General features: G+C 42.3%; 1 protein-coding gene across 3 annotated transcripts in view; it reads right to left on the bottom strand.

Moving 5' to 3' along the window:
* Positions 1-24136, bottom strand: part of CDC42BPB (CDC42 binding protein kinase beta) — a 166900-nt gene that overhangs the window by 23121 nt on the left and 119643 nt on the right. For 2 of the 3 annotated variants that reach the window (XM_019518528.1, XM_019518529.1), the window contains exons 19-30: positions 22388-22493; positions 20536-20684; positions 20111-20205; positions 19938-20017; positions 16610-16699; positions 16092-16166; positions 15588-15693; positions 13508-13644; positions 12789-12928; positions 11110-11191; positions 2804-3020; positions 1961-2023 (exon numbers count right to left, since the gene is read on the bottom strand). In XM_019518528.1, coding sequence (XP_019374073.1) covers positions 1961-2023; positions 2804-3020; positions 11110-11191; positions 12789-12928; positions 13508-13644; positions 15588-15693; positions 16092-16166; positions 16610-16699; positions 19938-20017; positions 20111-20205; positions 20536-20684; positions 22388-22493 — 1340 coding nt within the window. The remainder of the gene's footprint in view (positions 1-1960; positions 2024-2803; positions 3021-11109; positions 11192-12788; positions 12929-13507; positions 13645-15587; positions 15694-16091; positions 16167-16609; positions 16700-19937; positions 20018-20110; positions 20206-20535; positions 20685-22387; positions 22494-24136) is intronic. The other variant, XM_019518530.1, reaches the window with a different exon arrangement.

Here is a 24136-nt window from a genome sequence, read left to right as displayed (position 1 = left end):
CTTGCTTCAGAATGCTCTGAAGCAGGGGCTGTCCAACTGGCAGCCTGCAAGAAGCTAATGCACTGCTGTGGACTCTCTCTCTTACTGTTGCTCCCCTCATTGCTTTGGATGTAGTAGCAGCTTTTCTTCCTCCAACTTCTGCTTCCCAGCCCCACTCCAGGGGGCCAGGCTGTCACTGAGGCCAGGAGCCAGGTGCGCAGCAGGGGAAAGCTGAGCTGGCTGTGTGGCAGCGGTGGGACTTGTCCATGCAGCAAGCAGCCTGAGCAAATGCAAACCTTGTCTGCTGAGAAGTTGGACACCTCTGCTCTAAAGCAAGGGTGTCAAACTCATCCAGCCCCATGGGCCAGATGCATGCCCCTAACTCAGTTTGTGGGCTGGACCATGCTGGGCCCAGCACCCCGAACTGTGTGCAGTGCTAGGTCCAGCCCATATGCTGCAGGCAGTGTGTTATCTGTGCTGTACCTGTGTGTAGAGAGCCCTGGGGCTGGTGTGTGCTGCATGCAGAGCCCTGGACTGACCCTCTGTGTTGCCTGCAGCACCCATGGTGCAGGGTCCAGCCCATGTGTCACAGAGTACACAGGGGCCTAGGCTGGGGCCAAGGCATGGGGGTCAGTTCAGTGACCCACAGACTGAATCATTCAGCTCCATGGGCTGTACCCCCTATCCTAAAGCATTACACAAAATATTTTAGAGAAATGAAATAAACAACAAAACACTGCAACAATGTTATAATACAGCTTTAACCACAAACTAGCTGTACTACAAATTAAGCAAGGGGAGCAGATATGAAGGGTTAATTACCATACAGAGGTCCCTAAACTCATTTCTGTTAGTAACTTTCTGGCTTTCTTGCCTTCTTCATGGAACCGAGACATAATGCTCCCCTCAACCACATGTGTTTGGTCTCTAGTAAAATCAGACCGAAAGGAGGAATGCTTCCTTCCTTCCTTCTGTAGCTCTAAAGGCTGGTAAATAAGCTCCAAAACAATTCCTCAAGGGGAATAGGGCACAGGATCTGACAGAGGACTAAGTAGTAATCCCTGCTCACATACTGCCTGGAGTTTCCTGCATGTATGCACTGCTACAGCTGGTGGTAAGAACTCCTCAAGAGTTTAGAAATACTATCTTTGGCCTGTTCCTCTGCCACCAAGATGACCAGGAAGTGGACGGGTAGTCTGCACCAAGAATAAAAAAAGGATGGAGGCCTGACCTAATCAGCTGGACAGGAACTTTGGAAGAGGAAAGGAAAAGGTGGTGAAAGAAAGAGCAGGAACGAGGCATCTAGCATATCTAGAAGTCAATGCTCGTTTTGTCCATCAGTCATGCCCACAGTGTGGAATGTTAAACCAATGGCAGCAACAGTAAAAAAAAATTCCACCAGTTGAGGGGAGAAAGTAAATGGAAGAAAACAAATCCAGATTTATAGCGTGCAAGAATTTCTGTTATAAAATTCCAGTAGATGCTGTGCTAGCAAGACACAGCCAGCCATCTTTAACCATTCTAGTAGATGCCAGTGCAAGTCATCTGACTGAGCAGGTTGAAGAAATCAGTTTCATTTCCTACACCAATATGTTGTCAGATTTCTGTTTCAACTCAAACTCTAGATAATATAAAACCCCCAAAATGTATTTCCTTGAATGGCTGCTTGGCTATTCATTATATATGAATTAGTGTGGTATGTGACAAGTGCTTTGCTGCCTGCTGTGAGAAGGCAGTTTAAGGTGAGAGCTGTGCCCCAGATTATGCCCAGTGAGCTGGCCCCTTAACTTCAGGCAGCCGACTAAGCATAATGATAATAACCAAATTAGTGTTTGCATTTCAGACCCCGGTTTCTATCTTATTAGTTAATTCAGTCTACATATGAAAGGCTGTGGTGTAACATACATTAAGAAGGAGCACTAAAATTTATGATGCTCATTATTTAGCATGTAATCAGGGCATGCACTCAGACCTAACTTACCATCACGGGTAACCTCTATCACATACAGTCCTTCTTCAGAACCAATTGCTATTCTGTCTCGATCTAAACCAGAAAGGAGAAAAAGAATAACTCATCTAAATGTGTTTAATGTTACTTATAGAATTATTATTTTTTTTTTAACATCAGGAAAAAATTTCCTCCCAATAAATAGTGCAAATAGCTGAATCACCTTGCAGAAAACAGTGTTACAATAGTTTTGCATCATGTACATTTTATACTCTGCCCCAACCAAAGAATGGGTTGTCACAAGATACAGTAACTGTTTTGCTGAAGAAAATGAGCAACACAGTAGGCACAACCACATGGGAAGGATGGTGAAGTCAAATGGCAGAGCGAATAAGGCATCTCACTATTGTTCCAGAGAAGAGTCCCACTCCAGACTTGCGATAAAGGTCACTGAAGGTGACTAACCATGAATGTGTGCCTGATCATTTGGACTGAGAAGACAAAGACATCTAGACATGATGCTAGTCATATAACTCCCTTGTTTGCTGGTGGCTACAGAAATTGGTGTACTATAACCATGCTAGACTTAAAAGGATCTACAAACTTCTGATATGAGTTGTGGCTTTTCTTATTTAACCAGGCACAGCATTTTTGTGGAGAAAAGGTTCTCTCAAATACCTCTTACGCATACGGTTAATGATCTGAAAGGAGAGTTAAGATTAGCATCTTAAAAAAAAAGTAATAAAGTTTACCCACCATCCTTTTATGGGAAGAGATTACTTGAGGATTACATTACGGTGTCACTGCATTTAACAGAATAGTCTACCTTAATGCTGTAGCAGAGCACAGGCTGTATGAAGGGTAAAACAAACATACCTAAAATAGCAGCAGCTAAGCTTGTTTTAATGAGTGGCAGAGTACTGTCATAGGCTTCTTGTGGAATATGTACAACTTGGTTTTTAAGTCTGTTTTTGTGCAGGATAGATTGCAGCCCTTCCAGGATTCCTACCCATTTTCTCTTTTCATTCTCATTTTCTGTCAGGATCAGTAAAGAACAGGTCTTTGAAGGTGAGCCCAAGAGAGAAGCCGTCACCTTTTAACAGCCACAGAAAGAAGAAATTAATACATGTATAAAAAAATCAATGGTTCATTTTGTACAAAAACAGATTTTAAGGCAGAGATATCCAAGAGTTTCTGGATACATATGTAGAAAAGGCATTTAACATTGTATGCACCTTAACACGGTACAGAGAGCATTTTAATTTTTTTTTTTGTCAAGCTACCCTGACTACAGTTAAGGCTTTCACATGAAAAATATTCTGGTTTAGATAATGAATATTAAATTCATATATAAACAAGTCTACATTCTTTTCCCAAAAAGATCTAATTTAAGACATACTGGTAGCATCTACACAAGATGCTGACTGAGTAGTGGCTTGTTACTACTGCGCAAGTGTTGTGTGGCACAAAGTATGATGCGATCCTACTGCGCAGAGTCCCCAAGAAGCAGTAACACCAGTTACTGCGCAGTCATTTAGTACTTGTGTATGCAAGTATTAAATGATTGTGCAGTAACTGCACAGTCAGTGTCTTGTGCAGACACAGCCACTAAGTAATGGGAACTGCTCTTCCCTGTAATGGAAGAGTACCATGGTACTCCAGGGTACCATGCATTCATTTATCCTGAAACACAAGCATTTCATTCTCAATTAATTTCTACTGAAAATGGAAATTTTCCTTTCAAGAAAGCAGCAATTAAATCCAAAGACACCAAACTGAATTTAAATCCCGCAGGACTGAACCCCCAAGATTTTGCTGCTCAATGGCTTATTTTCAAAACACTTTGAATTGGGCTGAAGGAATTAGCAGCTCATTTCTAAATGAAACATTCTGGCAGAAAACACTGTTTTCTTTTTTTTACATTGCGTCTAAAATGCCACTTTTTTGTAAAGTGAAACTATGGGGGGAAGCGTTTGTTGCTAAAGAAAGATATGGAGATTATTAATTTCTCTCATTATGCACATGAATCTCTCTCTGAACAGACTGTTTTTAATAGGAACATAGGCTTTCAATTTTTTTCTTTCAATGTATGGAAGTGCTAATACCATTAGGCTGCATCCTGTACATACAAGCCATGGAAAAAGGCAGATCTGTCAATCAGAAGCAAATCAGTATTATTCTAAAGCTAGCAGTAATAATAAAATCAGGAATAGTGGCTATGTTAATCAGAACACTTCAGCAATCCCCAAGTCACAGAACAGAAAAAAAATCTTCAGTTTATAGTCTTTATGCAAAAACTGAGTATAGATTGGCCTGGTTACTGGACATATTCCTGGGAAACCAAGTAAAAATTTACTTTTTTTTTTTTCCAAATGTATCTGCAGGAACCTTCACCACTTGTGTGGAAGGGCAGCGAGAGCTCCAGAAAAAACACTGAAAGGCAAAGACAATAGAAAGAGCAGAGGAAAAGAACTGAAGACACACGCTTAACCAGGGGTGGGCAATTATTTGGGCCCATGGGCCACACAGGGAGTTTTGATGAGTTACGGTAGGCTGGGTCAGCTCCCCCCCAACTTAACAAAATTCCCTATGTGGGATGGGGTCATGGGTGGGGAGCGATGCTCAGGAGCAGGTGGGCGAGGCCAGGATCATGCAGTGGTGACAGCACCGGGCTGGGGCTCAGAGCAGACCTGTGATCTGCTGCCTGCACGCCCCTGCAACGAGCGTGGGTTCTGCGGGCAAGGGTGTGGCGGTGAGTGAATCGTGGCTCTGCCCTGGGCCTGTGCTGTCACTGCTCCAAGATCCCAGTCCCAGACTTGGATGCATTTCCATGCCTGCCCAGCTATGGACCCTGAAGATCATGGGGCAGGGGCAGTGTGGGGTTGGGGTCAGGGCTGAGCTGCTCCCTGCATGTCCCTGTCCTGTGGGGTGTGTGTGGGGGATGGGATGGGGTGAGAGGCTGCCTGAGTGCTAGGTCCTGGGGGTCACGGGGCACATGCAGCAAAGCTCACTCAGGTGGTGTGGTCCGCGGCTGCCCCTGCAGTACTTTGCATGGGGCTGAGCCCAGTATGCTCCTGCCAGGGCAGCTCCTGCCGGCATGCACAGCTTCTGGTAGGGCTTCTCCCAGTATGGCTGCAGCCACCTTGGTGATGCTCAACTCCCCTTGCCTCTAGCTGTGGCTCCTCCTGGCTTTTGCCCTTGCTGCAGTGCTCTGGGCAGGGAGGAAGCTTCAGCTGAGCAGCTCCCACTCCCACCTGCCTTCCACCCACTCAGCTGCCTGCAGGTGGCTGCTCATTTCGCCATGGGGGCAGAGTGGGTGGATGGTGGCTGGGAGTTTGAGCCAGAGCCCCATGCCCTAGGGCAGGAACTGCCTGGCTGAAGCTTCCTCCCCAGCCAGAGTGGCAAGGCAGGAGCAGGAGGAGGAACTGCCGCTGGAGGCGAGGGGAGCTGAGCAGCACCGGGGCAGCTTCAGCTGCACCAGGAGGAGCCCTACCAGAAGCTGTGTGTGCTGGCCAGGGCCAGTGTGTGCAGGCTGGACTGCAGTGCTGGCTGCCCCAGGCGGGGCTTGGCTCCATGCAGACTGCTGAGGGGGCAGCCAAGGGGCAGATGCAATCAGCTGGAGGGCCGGATCTGGTACACAGGCTGTATTTTGCCCACACCACTTAACTAATGCCTGCAGTTTGTACAATTCTGCACCCAATAGCTGCACCTATGAAGGTATTTTGGTTCAGCTTGAAATATTTTCCAAAGATACCCCTCAAGAACCATGTTACTACCCTGCCTCAAAGTTTAAGACTTGCTTTCTTTTTTTTCTAAGTGGTAGCACAAAATATTCTTTCCACCCATCCATCTTTTGATATTGGCATCTTTCATGTGGCCTTCTCTGAGGAAAGTAAAGTCATACATGTCTTATAGTTTTCTTAACATTCACTCAGTAGCAATCCAGTATTTACTTGGAAGAACTCAAGTCTTCCAAGTTTAAGGTGATTTTTAGTCTCTTAAGTAGTACAAAGCTTGGCAAAATACTACATTTATCATGCAGCTCTTGGAAGGGATGGCACTGGAGTAATACAGGGGAGTTTAAAAAATGGTCTCCCAGACACTAACATTTCATAACAGCACAAAAGCATTTCCTGGAGGCTTTATAATAGCTAGCCTTTGCTTCCAAACTGATACATGATTCTAAAAGAGCAGTGTTAGAATTTGAGATTCAGGCATGATCCTGATGCAATGCATTTTCTATCTTGATCTAATTAAGGAGGCCTGAGGGAAAAACTGTGTTACTTTGAAAATTGCCATTTTGGGGTTCTTGTGAGTAGTCTTCTTCAGCAATCCCTCGCAGCTGAGGCTGATCGTCTTCCATGACCGCCTTATCTGTGGGTCTGAAGATGGCTGATGATGCTGATCTGGGGTCGACAGACCCTGCTGCAACTCAGGCACGTGTTTCTGTGTGGGGTGGGTGGCTCCAGATTCCCGATTTAGTCTGCAAAATGCTGTTTCTGCTGCTCCTGGTTTTTCATCTCCCGTTACTGTCATGAGGTTTCAAAGTACTGAGAACCCTGCAGCACTCTTCCTCCATTTGGGGAGGTCCTGAGTGATAGTGTCCTACGAGCTGATGCTGGTATCACATTTTTTTCAAGTTGGCCTTGAAAACGTCCTTGAATTGCTTTCTCTGCCCTCCTCTTGAGTGTACACCTTAACAGCTGAGAAAATAAAAGCCTGCTTCAGGAGCCTGAAGCTAGACACCTGGACGACATGGCTGGCCCAGTGAAATTGATGTTGGATGATCATCACCTCAATGCTCATGGTGTTTGCTTGAAAAAGGATACTAATGTTGGTGCGCCTATCTTCCCACTGGATTCAAAGGATCTTCCACAGGCAGTGCTGATGCTACTTCTCCAGCAACCTGAGATCCCCTGTACATTTTCCATGTCTCAGTTCTCATACAGTAAGGCGGGGATCACAACTGCTTGACAAACCATGAGCTTCATTTCAGATCTGATGTGATCTTTGAACACCTATTTCTGCAGGTGTCCAAAGCCTACACTTGTGCATTTGAGGAGACGTTGGATTTCTTCGTTGGTGTTAGCCTTCTGTGAGAGATGGCTTCTGAGGTACAGGAAGTTGTCAATGTTCTCTAGAATCTCACTGTGAATTGTAACAGGGGGCCTACCGGGGCCGATCTCCGCTTGGCCCGCCCACCTGTTCTTGGGCAAACTGTCCACCTTTGCGCCCGCCACACCTTGGTCTTAATTGATTAATTAATAAATGTAATTAGACAGGAGGCTGCCCATTTTATGCCCCGTTGCTAGGGGGCGCTATCTGTGGCTCCATTCCTTCCCTACACTGCAGCCCAAGCCTCACTGATGACATCATGATGTTCTCATACGCGTCAGTCCCCCACGATGGGCCCAGAATCCTGCTGTAGGGCCCCCAGCTGAGTTCCTCCCTTCAGGCGGACTCTGCCACCTTCATACCGGGCCATATACCTTCCTGCCACCGGGTCCCCTTCAGTTGTGGTCCCCTCACTGGGACCTTTGGCTCACACTAGCCCCAGCCCACCTCCAGGCCAGTTGGGACCTTAGGGCCCTGGCTCTTGGGCGTCCCTCTTGGTGGGCCTCCTTGCCCTTCTGACCCTCCTAGTCCTGGCCCCCGCCTGGGCCAGTCAGGGGAAGCTCTGGCAGGCCTTGATGTATGACCCATACTCTTATCCTGGGGTCCCCCTCTCTGGATCCTCCTCCACGGATGTGGGGAGCTGGGGTTACCTCACAGCACAACTGGTGCCTCAAGGTCTCTCAGGGGACTCTCACTCCCGCCCTGGGCAGCAGGTTGTGGTGCTACTACCGGCGTTATATTCGACCCAAACTCTGCCTCCCCACACTGGAAGACTTACTGGGGTCAGGACTCAGCTCCCTCTCTCTGGCTGAGCCCCCTCTCCTTTCCCAGGGCTCCACACGCTGCCCCCCTCCCACCGGGGGCTCCACACGCTCGTAATGCCCCCTTTACTCAGGGTCTCAGGGCTTCCCTCCACAGGTGAGCTCAGGTGGCCGTAGTTGTGCCTGGCCTCCAACTCTCTTCTTCGGGGCTTGCACCCCCACAGGGCTCAGGCGGCCTTGGCCACACCTGGCCTCCAACTCTCCTCCTCAGGGCTTGCACCCCCACAATTACCTCCAATGGAACGTGACCCATCCCTAAGGTGAGGGCTAGGGGTTAAGGAGCCCTGACCCGCCTTTCACCAGGGTGATCACTGGCCTGGCATTTCCTGGGGGCTCCCGCACCACTGGGAGCCCCACCAGGCCACCCACTCCCAGCAGGGTGTAGTTTCCAGTCGTGCCCAGGACCATGAGCCTCCTACCATCTCCTACAGCTCCTCCCTTACCTCTGGATGAAACTCGGCAGCCCTCAGGCCAGGTCATGTTGTTGCCTGCCCTCCAGCAGCCAAACTGCTTTGTTTATATAGGCAGCCCTGAGCCTAAAATGGCTGCCCTCATTAGGCTGCCAGCTCCAGGGCTGTAAAGTGGCAGGCACACCTAGTGCCCTGCCACATGAATCAATTACTGGAGCTGAGGACTGCTCATTAAGAGCTTGTTGATGGAGGGAGGACCTTGTCTTCTGAATGTTAAGCGTCAATTCCATTTTCTTGCATGCCTTGATAGAGACGTTGACAATTGCCTGAAAGTTTGTTTCTGAGTAAGCGCACATTACAGCATCATCAGTGTACTGGAGCTTGATGATTAAACAGTTTAGCATCCATTCAGTAGTTTAGTGCCACTGACTGGTCAGATGTAGCACTGGGGTAAGGAATATCGAGAGGTGTGTTGGAGTGATGATGCAGCTTTGCTTAACTCCCATCTTGACTTCAAAGGGATCTGTGATAGATCCATTATTGAGAACCATCGCTCACCTACTGTCATGGAGCAGGCAAAGAATGGTGATGAATTTCAGCAGGCATCTGTACTTCAGAAAGAAGCACTGTGGAGGATCCTGTCTGACAGTCAAAGGCTTTTGTGAGGTTTCATGGAAGACACCTATGCATGACTGCTTTTATCATGAAAAAGCTGCTGCATCTCATCTTCCACATGGTTCTTGACAGAACAGGACCTTAATCCAACGGCAAGGAAGTCAAGACAACTGGACTCTTGTTCTGCTGCAGCCTTTGTCTGCCTTCACAGCTGTTGAGAGTCTAACATCTTCTATCTGCTCCACTGCTGAAGACTTGTAGACCCATGGCAGGCTTATTATAGTGGCAACCTATACTTGCCCTGTCACAGCATGGCAAAAAAAGCCTTGTGAGTATGTCACCCAAGAAGAGATGAAGATACATATTTTTAGGTACCTGACATCATTTGGTCTTTTGAGAATAGTCTGGGTCAGGGCATGGCCATATTTTCTGTATTAATAATAGAAGTAAACAGTGTCAAACATCAATGGGTAAATTCTGCCTCTTGGTCCATCATTGAAAAGCAGTCCTGGAGGAGATGCTATTCATTGTGGATGAAGCTGTTTCTGTCCAAAACCTTAAGTGTCTCTTGTGCTTGCTCAGAATCTTTTGGTGAAGAACTGTTCTCATTTTCTGTACATTGCTTCTCAACATCAGGGACAGGAAAAGTGATCTCTGAATTGTCTTCTGTTGGGTTTCTTGAGATGTTGGACTTAATGAAACAATTCTTTCATAAGACCAACTTGCAATAGTCACACTGAATTAATCTCTTGTATCCAGCTATCTGCAGAATGGCAAAACTACCAATCTTTAAAGAACCTGGGCTGGAGACAGTTTCCAGGCACCACATTGTCCAAAACTCCCTCAAAAGCTAAATTACCCTGTAAATGTGTAGATGTCCTACCAACACAGTGAATGACATCTGTTTGTCAGGATCCTAACAAGTATATTTTAGCCATATATAAGATGCCACAAACCTGACAAAGAAACAGACAGCTATCTGTGGAAGGATCAAAGCAAAGGTTCAAGTAACACCTTTTTCAATTAATAGCCTGTGACTTTATTCTTGGGTGGTCATGCCAGTGGAGTTTGTTAGTTTTCTTTTCTGAGCTGCATGGTCTTTAATTCAGTGATGTGGACGTAGTCAGAGAGCTCAGTTCAGTTAGACAGCCATTCTGTGCACCCTACACTCGTAAAACTTTCTATATAGCCATCTTCAAAAGTTCTCTCGCATGCCTCGAAAAAAAAAGGCTACTCACTGCTTTAAGAGAAGACTTTGGGCAGCAGCAGCAAGGGGAAATTTAAAAAATTGGAAGACAGTATAAGGCAGAAAAGCAATAAACAAAGGGATAAAAAACTCACTGCAGAAAATATCATCTAAAAGAGGCTAAAAAACTATAGTATCCCTTAAGCTGCTTCTACAAATAGGACAGAACATTTGTAGTTTTGCTTAGGGAATGGTATGAAGAACTGTGATTGCTTGCGATTGACAGCTCATCTGCTTCCATGCTCACTAAGGTGAAGTTCCATAATTGACAGGATCGCAAAGAAGTATTTGCAAAGAAAAAAACCTCAGGGGATTAACATTTTGGCTATTTAGGACAGTACAATCTTCGTCTTCTTTAAGGTTAAAGAATCTGCAGAAGTCATCTAAGAAAACTTAAATGTTTGGGTGACTAAACTAACACACTGAAGGTGAAGTGGAACTCATGGAAAGTTATTACTCTTGCCCTTTAATGGTCCTCTGCAGTATATCATTATGATATATGTGCAAGTTTTATTATAATATTACATAACCAATTGGAAGGCAGGCAAGATGCAGCTCTGGTTTCAGCCTGCTAGGATCAAAATTCCTATGGTTCTAGCCAGAGTCCTACATAAACTAAGAAAATAAAAACCAGGATCTTATAATTCCAATGCAAAGTGAAAACCCTAATCACTGTATTTCAAAAATCAACGTAATACTTAAAATTTATTACCAATTTTTATGTATTATAAAGCTGCAATAAAAAGGTACAGAAGACCTTTTGCACTTCACAGTTCACTTATGGAGAAAAATCAGACCCTCTTCCTTTGAATTTTCAAACCTTCTTTACCTGTTTATTTGGGTTATTTCTGCAATCTGATAAAAATCAAATTTTACTCTTTAATGAAAAACAACTCTATGGACAACAATGATGAAAATATCGCAATACTAATACCTAATGTGCATTTTCTCTAAAAGAAAGGTTGAAAGTCATACCCTGAATATACAAGGGATGTCTTTACGGGTGGCATGTATTACGTCTGATGCCAAGACAGAGCTCACACAAAAATCTTCATCTCTAGTAAGAAATAAAACAACATTACTAACATGGCAATATAAAACTTCTAAAGAAACTGATATCAGCCTCTTTGAGGGATTGCACCCTGTCATTATTGTGATAACATCTAGCGATCTCGTGTGCTAGAAAAGGTACACATAGTGGGACAGGGAGAATGTTTCCAAAGGATCTTACAGATTTGGATTCTGGTCCAACAACTTATAGCATGCATATGGGCCTGTTGAACCTGCATGGAGCCCTGAAGTGGTCAATGTGGATGGGCTCAGTCTGTCCGGACATCAGAGATTCATCAGGCCTCTTATACCAAGGGTTTGGAAAGGGAGAGCCGCTCTTTTAATCCACAGATTTTAGAAATGAATACCGATAGCTCAAAGTGAAGTTACCCATTGCAAACAGACATCAAAAGCACTCAACAGAACAGGTGGACTTTTTGTGGGTTTCAAATACAGGAGTGCGCTTATATTTTCAAATGGATGGAATTTCCTTTTTTTGATGATCACATAAACAGTGTACATCACAATTATCTCTAGTGCAATTTGGATCAGGTCCTACCACAATGGGCGTGTCTACTCTAGGCTCTTTAAATTGTACCTGGACAAGTTAATCACAACAGTTGTAAATTCTCATGTAAAGGAGTCACTGACACTTGCTCCTTTAGTTGTGCATTTCAGTCCCGTCTGCACTAGACTTTGCAACCAAGATGATTAACCTGCATTAAAAACACTACAAATCCCAATGGAGACAAGCCCAAAGAAGCAGCTTTTAATAACAGCTAAAGAAGAAGCCTGCTAAGAATCATGTCCGACTAAACTGCCCTAGGCATTTCATTAATGTGAATGCTGTTATTTGCAATGCCTCCACGTTCCTGCTCCCAGTGTCAATTTACACCATGGATCTTCAGATGCCAAGTAGGCTCAACCCTCTGACAGAATTACTGTGAGAAGAGAGCAGCAGTATGCTGCCCCTTGACATGAATCTGTTTGGAAGGGATCATAAATCACGGTATTTGTATAAGCAGATTCTATGCTAACCAAAGACCAAGGTGCTGTCACCTTACAAGATGGGGCATTTTCTCTTGCCATTGTCACAGTAATCATGATAAATTCACATTTTAGTTCAGAAGGTAAAAAATTGAAAGAAAAAGACTTACTGAGGAAAAAAAGTTTCTTAGGCTAAAACCAGTTCCATGTGAACAAAGTCAGTCAGTGCTGGGATCATATGTGCTGTAAATTGGTAAGTTCAGTGCTTTTTGGAACCTGTCTTCCTTTACTCTTCCCGCTGGCCCTGTCCAAAGTTTTCTGAAATGGCCTGTTCAGAGTAGCTCTTTCCCTGTGCTTTACTTCACTGTGACTTGTCTGCCCAAGATGCACATACAACTCACAAGAGGACGTGAATTAATGTTGTTTACATGAAAATGCAGTGCTGCAACCCCTTCTTTCTGCTCAACCTAAACTGAAGCCTGATTTTGGAAGGCATAGATCACCTCAGAACAGCGCCCTTAAAATACAGGAGCCTTGTATTTACCATTAGAGAAACATTTCACTTAAGAAAAAAAATAACAGAGGTTTTACACTGTAGCTAGTAAAACAACACAAACCTGAGATCCAACACTTGACTTGCAACAACTCCAGGCTGGGTGGATTTTCCTTCAGGCACATCATACAGAAAGAGTTTGCAGTCGCACACGACTGCATAGGCCCTCTGCCACCCTTTCTTAACTCCAGTAGGCTTTGGAACCTGCATGTAAATAGTTGCTTGCTTGTTATGTGGAAACTTGACTGGTCAGACATAGGAAGTGAGGACATGTAAAGCAGACTTCATTGCATTAAAGAAGCATGGAGCCTGACCACCCAATTTCAATTATATTTCCAAATAGGAGGGAAAAGTTGAAGAACAGCTGAGTATTTCTTCATGAAGCTCCCCGTTTTCTGCTTAAGCTAGTTCTGCAATTCAGCATTTTGTAAGGTAAAATCAGGTTGTGTATTTAAAGAGATTCCACAAATGGCACATAACAAAATTCCACTATGTTATAGCACAGATTTTTTCCTGCACAAAAAAGTGTTCTGTCTCATTTTGGTGACAATTATAGCTGCCCTGCGCTAGTCCTCAAGTAAGATTGCTCATTTATCTGTAACAAAAGGGTAAGTGTGAATTGTGCTAAGCCCCAGAGCTTCAGCGTTACTTGGGGATACAGTTAAGCAAGGTTAGGGTTTCTAGTAGCAAACTGCAAATATGGCTTGCTTTTGTATTAAGTTTGCAATTATACCAGGAAGAAAAAAAACAACCCTCTTCAGGTCCAAAGTCAAAGATTCTTACCTTGACATAACCTTTATAGGCAGTTCCTATCCCTCTTTGCACATCTACTCCAAGAGGCCTTTTGGCTTGTTCAGGCGGTATAGGACAGACTTGAGGTGCACTGTCCTTGCAAGAAACATGGCATGCGAAGGAACACACTGGGTGCAAAAGAGAAAATCCAGGATGGAAGTCTTGTGAAGATTGATTAATCTTAACAGGTGATGAATATTTTCTACTCTTATAAGAAAGAAACCAATTCATTAGATTGAAATAGCTCAGCAGCATACATGACAGCAGCACATTATGTTAGACGAGCATGCTTATGATCCATTTGTCATGACAGACTCCTAAACACCACTTTCTTTTATACACCCGTATCAAGTAGGGCAGCAGCCCTGCCACCACTCCTCTTGAGGTAACCCAGCCTTCTTCTGAAGTAATATGATTTGGGAAGCCCCACCTAATGTCATCAACACCAACTTCATTAATTCAGGTAGAAGATGAAGGAGGTAATGAAGAGTTGGGAGTTAAGATGGATATTGGGCAGAAAGATATGAAATAAAATGGAAGAACAGGGGGGTGGTTAGGGTAAGTTAATACTGGACGGTGCTAATTTAATGGGTAAATAAGAAAAAATGAGACAGTTAAAATAAAAAGGGAAATTAGATTTTACAGAAAAAGAGGACAGTTACATTATTATAACAGAAAACAAACTTTGCCATAAAATAAAAGAGGTTAATAGAAGAGTGTTAATATTATTGTGCTATAAAAAGGCGCACATGTAGGCAAGAATTTTTTAAAAAAGGGGGCAAACATCTACCCAACTAACTGGTGCATACCTTCCTCAAATTTCTGCGTGCGCTGTCTATTTCAACTGCAACACTTAGAAGGAAAAGGACCTGTTATCTATAAAGCACCTTTCACACTTTGTATAATTATGCAAACATGGTGCTTTAACATGCACACAGCAAGACGAGGTCCATATACTGAGAAATTACTAAGTCTTTTATATTGTAAAGTCATCAGCATCTAAAATGCATGTGGGGTGTAGAGTTGTGGGCATGGGGGGCAAGTGGAAGGGAGAAGGAGCTAAGACAACAAGCCCCTGGAAAATGAACAAGGGGAAAGATGGAAACATCTCTTAAACCTCCTATTGCAAAACAAACCTGATATCAATTAGCTTAAGTACTATGACTTGGCATGGAAGTGACAATGGGGAGAGCAATGGTGGAATGCTTTGTTGTGGGGATAGGGAAGTGAGATTTTCAGATACACTAGAGCACAAGAGTGATGAAGGAATGGTATGGAACAAAAGCAGTTACATGCAGCAGGAGACAAAAGGGTGCCTGCCTCAAAGTGAGTGCTGTTAGAGCAGCAGGTGCTTCTGGTAGAGCTGAAGGGGGATGGGAGTTGACTACCAATCATCTGCAAATGGCCCTGAAGGCAAGAACAAGGAGGCTGAATACAATGCAGAAAGTTACCAATGGAGAGAATAAGGAGTGAACTGAGTTGGGCATAGCGACACCCGAAGATAACTTTTGCAGTGTTTTTTTGGGACAGATTTGTTTGGACATGTTATGTCAGAGAGCAGTGACAGTAATCAAGGCGAAAGAATATTTAAGGCACAGAAATATTTTCACAGCAACACTTCTACTACAGATCAGAATACTACAAAACAGAGGGGGGAAGAATGGATTTTGAAGATACCAAGCTAGAAAAATTGACAGAATTTGATTACATTCATGACTTGTGAGTAAAAGCAGAGAGGCACATATGCTTCCCAATGTATAGATTAAGATGAGGACAGTGAAAACTGTTAAATTTCAATTATGGCAACAACTTCCGCAGCATTTATTCCTTCATTTTATAGGAAGCCTGCTATAGCGATAGTGTTAGTAAAAAGATGGTGCAGGAAGATGGAATTAATAAGTTTAAGTAACTTGAGAATTTCATTCCTCATCTGATTCAAATCTGCAGATGCAAGAAGGTAGGAAGAAAAAGATGCAACAGCTGTTTTTCCAGTGGAGTAACTTGTCGCTGTAGAACAAATTGTTTTATTTGGCTAAGTTACTGAACATTCAGAATTGTTACACTGACTCACCGTCACAGGCATAGCCTTGTCGAACTAATCCCACCATAAGAGATGTGCAGTGACTGCACTGAGTAGGGCTCGTGAAGGACTTGATGCTGAGTTGGTGAGCTTTAGGCTGAAAGATAAATTCAAGATAAACCAAAGCTACTTCATAAATCCAGGCTTCTTTTAAGTAACTGTAACATGTTAAAAGTGTTGCAAGTCAGAACTTTCTTTCCAAATAATACTGTAAGTGCTTTTACTTCCAATGCATACTCAAGATTGCAGCAGAACCAGAGTACAAATAAACCCTGCAAACCTACAATGACCCAGTCTGAAATTCTCTCCCCCTTTTGGGAAAAACTAAAAATGACTGAACAATTTGCATTTAGGAACATTTAATTAAACAAACTTACAAAACAACAAGCGACAAACCGAGACAGGACAAAAGCAAACATACATTTGCACAGCTATTTGTTTAAAAAAAAACAAACCCTTTAGTTTGCAGAAATAAGGTGAACAAGGTCCCCCTACCTTTGGTACAGCTAGAGAAATGGACTGAATGGTGGGGGAGGGAGCAGCAGGCATCCTCTGAAGCCGAATTGATTCCTGAATCACAAGAAACTGCAGTTGAAGATAATTAAGCTTCAAGAATTTATTCTAGAATTGGAGTGGGTAAAGTTCTTTAAAATTTGCAAAGATTGTAAGTATAGATTGTACAGTGTATTGCCATTTCTAATTTACTGTGAGCAGATCATATTGGAAAGCACTCACAGGAAAGCCTGCACACTAACAACAAGCAGCATTACAAAAAACAGGTATGAAAATGGAGTACATCAACATATACAGAACTGGAGGAAGATTCCACTTGCAACTGTTTGCAAAGCAGGTGCACTTAACACTGACAGGTGTCTATACACAAGCAAAAACTCAGTGCTGGAGTACGCCTCTTCATGGTGAATGATGTCTGCAATATATTTATAACATGTCACATGTATATAAAAGACTCTCAAGTGAATTAAGTCGGGATAATAAAATACCAGCTGCCTTACTTCTTGTTGCTGCTCAGCAGTCATGACAGAAGTAGATGGTGAGACTTCTGGTTTGGGACCTTGTGTTTCTTGCTCACTAACAGAACTCGTCTGCAGAAATAACAGCAAACAAATTAGATTAATACTACAAGCCTGAAGGAATGGTCCTAGGTCAACGTGAAATGAATCTGAACGTGGTTAAAGCTATTGACCTGACAAAAACAGCTTGCCCAGGACAACATTTAGAGCTCTGTTAGTTTTTATAAACACTATTTAACATTTGTTTTTTAAAGACATAGATCTATGCTGTACTGACAACATTGTATGTATGGAGGCATCGGATTTTAAAAAAATCTACCAAATAGTAGATGGGACTGTAGCTGTAACAACAGTCTCTTCCCAGAAATCTTGAAGGCGTCTTTATGACATACTTGGATCCACCAATCGTATTTTAGAAGGTGGTTTCTAATCTCCTGCATAGTGGTAGAAGATGAAGGCAGGCTTTCTGGCAAACAATCCATAGGATAGTTAAGATAATTTACTGCTGTAGGGATTCTGGAGTGCACAGAAGCCACCAAAAGAAAGGTTCTCAGTGACTTCATGCAATTTATTTTTGATAGCTGAGAAGTCTTTCAAGAATTCTATAAATATAATTCTATTACACCGCTTAATAGGATGAGAGAATTCTAATGATAATCATATCATATTTCACTAATGTTGGTGATTAATATCCATCACAAGCTTCTTATTAAATTCACACTTACTCTAGCTACTACTAATTATCAGCACAAGGGGGTAGTATGCTACAATTCTGAAATTAAAGAACTAAAGCAGCTGGGTAGGAAACAGTGATACTACAGGATCGCACTCTGAGGATATAATGGAGATTGTGATTAACAAACATGTGATTAAAACTTTTTAAAAATGATGTAATTAGCAGTGAAGACTGCTGAGTAATGAGTCAGTCATTCTTCACACTTGAGAGGGAAGATAGCTCAATACAGTTAGCACACTGAGTACATACAGATATTTTGGTATATTCCGATTGGTAGTGACGTACTGATGAATTAAAAATCAATAGCAAGTTAGATATCATTGTGTAAAATACAATGTTAACATGATAAAACAAGATTCATCTTTAGTACAAATATTGTCAAGATATCTTAAAATAGTCAGCCTGCAAAGAAGTTTAAATAAAAACTAAACTAGTTCTACTTAGTGGGTTAATTTGTATGAAAAGCTAAAGCACAAAAAAATCCACTAGTTTTAGGATGCCGTTTAACAAATACAGGTCACAAATGCAGGAGGCAAAACTATCACAACAAGAACTTACTTCTTCCCAAAAGGCTAGCAGAGAGGATGTAGATGAAGAAGAAACAGAATCCTTTGTTGTAACATGAGGGATAAAAATGATCGCTGATCACCCACAAGAGAACTTCAGGAGGTATATTAGTAGGCTAACTAAATAAAATGTTTACGTGGCAACCTGATATATGCATAAACTAAATTGGGAGGAAGATCAAAGGGAGGTATATTGTCAGTGTACTTTAAAAAAAGTTAATGAAAACTGCTGACTAGAATATTCAGTATTCTACTCTGCAATTCATTAGGAAGTGATACTTAAACTTTTCCTAACATCTACACATTTACAGCAGTTTCTGATACGGGATTGTGTTTTAATAATATGCATTTAGTGTTCTACGTATTAGAGTCTTAAATACATTCAGTTTCCTTTTCTAATAAAGTCAAACAGCAATTCAAACCTTATTCATACAAAGTGCTTTTACAAAAGTCAAGTTTTGCTTTAAATCTTGCTTTTTAAAAGTACTGCATGTAACAAACATCACAGAATGGCCCTGCGTTTTCTCCCTGGCAACAGCAACAACTTGAAAATAATATAGAAAGCACAGTATTTCTATGGCAGCACCTCCTAAATACAAAATGTAGCTAGACAGCATGTTTTAATCCTACTGTACAACTACAACTCCATAAAAAAAGGGGATTTTATATTACAGTTTTATCTCTAGAGTGCTCATGACTGTCATTCTGAATAGTTTAAATTGTTTAACAAAACATATCCAGAAACTCTTCAAAGATCAAGACTTCATAAAGTAAGGAAAAGCGATTCACTGTTGTATAACAGCTGCCTCCTCAGGGGAAGTACAAAAACTTTACATATAAACGCCTGATCTCAGCCACAGTTTGTACAACTGGATTTTCCAAAAATCGGTGGGTGTGTCAGGACGGCAACACGCCAACAACAAATTTTGAAAACATTGCATCTGGATTCTACCAACAGTGGGAGTCCTCTGTGTCTCTTTTCAGTATCTTCTACTATAACATCCCCCATAGGAGTTCAAAGCTGAGTCAATGATCTTATCTATTAGTCTAGACCGAGGTGGGGGGGCACTGAGGGGCAGGGGGTGCAATTATTTGGGCTGGTGGGCCACTTAATGGGCTTTGGTGACCGGTGACCTCCCTCTCCCAATCCCTCCCTTCTAAAGGCTGCAACCAGTACAGAAGCTTGAACCCACCCACAGCTTTAGCACCCACTTTCCTCTCCCCATCTCCCAGAGTCCACCTGCCTGCAGCTTTGGCGCTCCCCCACTCCACCCCCGCCCCCCGCTTGGTCTGGACCCGGCAGCTGCTGGCCACGTCCACAGCTGCCCACATGTGGCCAGCAGCTTCCAGAGCTGGAGTTGCCACCTACCTGTGAACCAGATCCATTCCCTTGGTGGGCTGGATCCAGTCCACAGGCTGTATTTTGCCCACCTCTGGTTTAGACCCCTTTTATGTCTTATGAATGCATTTTCTTGGGAAATGCAAAGCATTCTACTACTGCCTCATCAGCAGCTGTTTGTGATGTCCTTTCTTTTGTCTTAAAAGTCAGAGCTAATTAAGCAAAAAAAAGAATGCATTATTGAGTCAACAAAAGTTCCAAGCTAGACCAGGGGTGGCAACCCACGGACTGTGGATGTGGGGCTTCAGCCACAGAAACTGTCTCCATGCTGTCTTGGAGAGAAGAGGCAGCAGCAGCCAGGTCCTAGCACTTAGCCTGAAACCTGAAAAGACTGCTGTCTGCTGAACCAGAATATTTCACATTTTCCTGCTTTGTTTACACTGAAGTAAGACTTTGGGAATATTTCCTTAAGTTACCAATAACTAAAGCTAAGTGATACGGCATTAACTGGAGAAGAGGATCCATAACTTGACTTCTTAGGCTAGGTAATTTGCTTTTCATATTGTACTTCTGACAGATTCTAATTTATTGTTTATTGTCCATGCATAACCTTTAGCTAATTCAAAACCCATAGGCCACTTTTTTGTAGTCAATTAGTTTAAAACTTACTCTAAAAGTCAGATCACGTGGAAGGGGTGAGGTGTTGAAATATTCAAATATTGAATCTTGGAAATCAGGAAGTTTGAGACCTGAAAAAAAATTAAATCCCCCCAAAACCACATTAATTTTACTCAAACACACTGTTTAATACTAAAATGATTTTATAACTTAAACTTAATTACCTGCATCTGTTCTGTATTTTTCTTCCAGTTTTTTCTTCAAGACTTCCATCTCTTCAAACAGCTCCCGATTTATTTTTTCAGATTCCTTTAATTTACTGAAACAGTAAAATGGAAATCTTTAACTTTAAAGAGCAAGAAATTAGGATTTAAAAATTTTTTTTTTTACTGGAGATCTCATTTTCTTTGAGCACTGGCAATACTTGCCCTGTTATTTAAGACCAATTAATTGTCAGCTTTACTTCACTAAATCTTCATTTCTTTTACAGCTTAATTTAAACATTGCAATAGTCACACTTTATATCATGATGAAATGTTCTTGGCATAACAGGGGAATTTAAATGTTTGTTATTTTGACAGGTGGTTAAGAGTAGCACACTAAAGGTAACAGCCTGTAACATATTCAAGCTGAACAAGTTATTTATTACCTTTCAAAGGATATGTTTGTATCTTTAACCTTTCGTAGCTCTTCTTGAACTAGTTGTTTGGCACGTATTTCTGCATCAAGAGCAGACTGCAATTCCAGCCTGGCTGACATATCCAGCTTCTGGCTGCGCCGCACTTTCCAAAGTGGATCCTGCAGGGGTAAGTTATGGAACGTGAACATCAACTCCCAACATTTCTTTGGTATTTACAAACAGAATAGAAAAGGCAGATAAAACAAGACCTCCCCCATTTTGTCCTTAAGATCTTTACTTGAATCACATATTCATCATTTCACTGTCATAAGTTTAAACTAATAAAGTCAAATAAAGACCACCAGTTAAAATGTGTAACAGCTTTCAGGAAAGCTAAGATTAAAAACAACTATCAGCTCCTATGGGATGCTCCATCTGCCCCAGCACTGCAGCTTTCGTGAGCTGCGCCTGGTACCTCAAGGTATATAGAAAAAAAAATTTAAAGCTGTGTCTATGGCCAAATCACCGATTCTCCAAATCAGCATCAAATCTTCACATTTGGATTCAGCTGAATTGAATCGAGGATAGTGATCTGAATCTACCAATTGAATTACTGTCCCCGATTAAGGCCAAATCTGAATCGCATACAGCCCATTTTTCACACCCCTAGTGTGTATGTATCAATCCCAGGATATTTTTGTCCGAGGGCAAACACGTACACAGTTAATCCAGGGACAAATGCAACATCTGCTCCTAGGGTTCTAGAGCACATGCCTAAGTGTATATACATTTTTTTAGTCTTACTCTAGATTATGCACTAAATTTAAGATACAGACCAGTTCTGCACTTACTACCATAGAAATGGTGTTCTTTAGGACAGCAAAATTTGAGGTTTCCCAATCCCTAGGATTCTCAGACTTTCTAATGTGGACTATAATTTGGATGTTATCTTAGGGATGTCTCTCCACCCAGTTGCATTCTAATGGCAAATAGAACAATATTTTTTTTGTTGGTTAAATAAACTTAACAGCTGAAAACAGGGAAGAGAACACCAAATTATCATCCTGGTGTCCACAGATCACCAGCAAGTAACTAAGAGACTATAACTTGTTAAATGTTGACGGATTTCCTAAATATTGACTGAAATTTGTAATTGATAAATTAAAACAGAATTTGCTGGAGCTATCCAATCAATCTTGTATTGTTTACTGCCAACATGAAAAAAGACAACAGACAAAAAGAGAGCTGTCACCCTTCTTCAAACTGCTGCCTCTTGCTGTTGCAGTTACCTCAAGGCTGGACTGTCACTACTGTTGCAGTTACCTTAAGACTGGATGCTCCTTCTCTGAACAGGGTTTTATTAAGTGTCAACAGCAACAGACACATTTTGCTGTCATTATAGCCTAAATATATCACAATAAACTTCTGAGGCAGGGTCTTTTTTGCTCATTTGTTCAGTTCCTACTACAGTGGGCCTCGGTCCATAACTACTGCTCCTAAATATTACAAAAATGCCACCAGGTATTATTAACCATTTAACATCCGTCTGTGATGGTGTATTAAAATATTCTCTTTTGTTAACATTAAGTGTTTTTTGTTACTGAATTTTTTAGTCTGGTTTTAAGACACAGTTTACAATTATGCCAGATATGGGCAACAGGCAAAATAAAGGATTTCACCACATTCTAACTGCATTGTTAAAATGGGCATCACAAAATGGTACAATTAGAAGCAAAGCACTGTCTAATTCATAAAGATCTCAGGTTGTCAGTTCAGTATATGTTTTTTTGATAAATGAACATGGAAAAATTTGAAGCCAAAAGTGTAAGTATTTTCAACCTCATAAATTAGAGCAATTTCTAACCACTTGCAGTTGACTTACTAATGTTCTTGATCCCAGACTGGAGCTTCGCAGAGATTCTAGTTCTTCTGTCATCTTGGAAGCCAATGCCTGAAGGTATCCACGGGCATCCTTCTCATCACTTACCCTGGTGTGTAATTACAAAGCAGTTACTTAAGCATGACCTTATTTACAAGCTGAAAAAAATATAAGCTTTGATAAAACAAGCTCAAATATCATGAAACCCTTGGGAAAAGGCAAACAGGTTCCCAGAAGCTAAAAAGAGGGCTTTACCACATGTCAACTGTTCTGCAGTAACCACCTCTATGCATATTCACAGCAGGCTATCACGGTTTATGCTTCCACATACTGTGGGATAAGCGTGTGCATGCAGGTAGTTATGGCACAGCAACCCCCTTTTTATAGCACGGTAAGTTGGCTGTACATCCCTATGCTAACTACCAATATCAAAAGAACATCAATATACTATTTAGGGATACAAGGTAACTGGGGTTTGAAATTGTTCCTGGCTCAGGATTTGAGATGTTGTCTGCTTGTGCCTCCTTCAGGTCTTCCTTCCAGCTGTTTCTCCTGTTTCTGCATGTACCTTCAGTAAACTGACAACTTCCCCTCTAGCAGCCAACCAGAACTGCACCAAGTGGCAGCTCTACTGTACGGAGCCTGATCTGCTTATTCCTTGTACAGCTAAGAGCTCATTTCTATAGATCTTCTCCAGATCCTCTCCAGTGCTTAGAAGGGCAGATAAATACGCATTTTGCTAGCTGAAAGACTTGCAAGGTCAGCCCAGGGTCATGAGACTTCTGGCTGAGAATTGTAAATCTGCAGACATTAGTTTTAACTGTTCAGTCTCAGGTGAAGAAGGAATGTAAGCACACCTGTAATCAATATGTTTATGTGCACTGTTTGTATCTGTTTTGCATTCTGGAAACACTTACCTATGGCATACAAACTCAATAAAGCAGGGGCAGGCAATTATTTTGGGCTGCTTACTGAGTTTTGGCAAGCCATCGAGGGCTGCATGACAGGCAGCCAGGGGCAGACAAATATTAATTTTCCAAATTTTTAAGGAGCCCTGCAGGCTAGATAGAATGGCCTGGTAGGCTGCACCTGGCCTGAGGGCTGCATTTTGCCCACCCGTGCAATAAAGCATTAGTTATTTAAGCTAAGTACAGATAGTCAGAAGGGCCAAGGCTGAATCAATGCAATTTTTGCAGGTTAGTCTAAGCTGTATAGATTGAACTGATAAGCAAATGAACAAACATTCATTTTTGATTCCAGAAATGCAGCCACATGCCTACAATAGCTTAAGCCAAAAACTGGGGTGGGAGGCACTAGAGCATGCCTCCCAGCTCTGCTGGAGCAGACAGCTTGGGCCAAGGCTAGCCTGCCCACCCTGCAAGGGGAGGGTTTCCAGGTAGGTTCAAATCATCCTGGGATGCTGGGGAACTGCGAGTTAACTTGAATCTGGAGGGGATCTGGGACAGAAATTCAATAAACTGATTTAACCTAAATCAATTAAGTCTGATACTACATCCATCCAGGTTTCTCTTAAACCAGTTTTGGCCATTCTGAAAGCAGTTTCTGCGCACTGAACTTCTGTTGCGTTACAGATTTGAACCAGTTTCCAATCACTTATTCCAGTTTGTGTGTAATTTCTGTCTCAGCCTTACAGATTGTTTGAGAAGAGGTGGCTGTCTGGGTATATAAATGTTCCTGGCAAAACTCTTCCACAACTTGTGGCTCTCTGGAGAAGTCTCTGAGGACTGGAGG

This window comes from Gavialis gangeticus, unplaced genomic scaffold (genome assembly GCF_001723915.1).
Source record: "Gavialis gangeticus isolate Ggan-Ray unplaced genomic scaffold, GavGan_comp1, whole genome shotgun sequence".
In the NCBI taxonomy this organism is placed as follows: domain Eukaryota; kingdom Metazoa; phylum Chordata; order Crocodylia; family Gavialidae; genus Gavialis; species Gavialis gangeticus.
The sequence above is the reverse complement of the archived record's forward strand: the minus strand, read 5'-3'. Positions and strand labels throughout refer to the sequence as shown.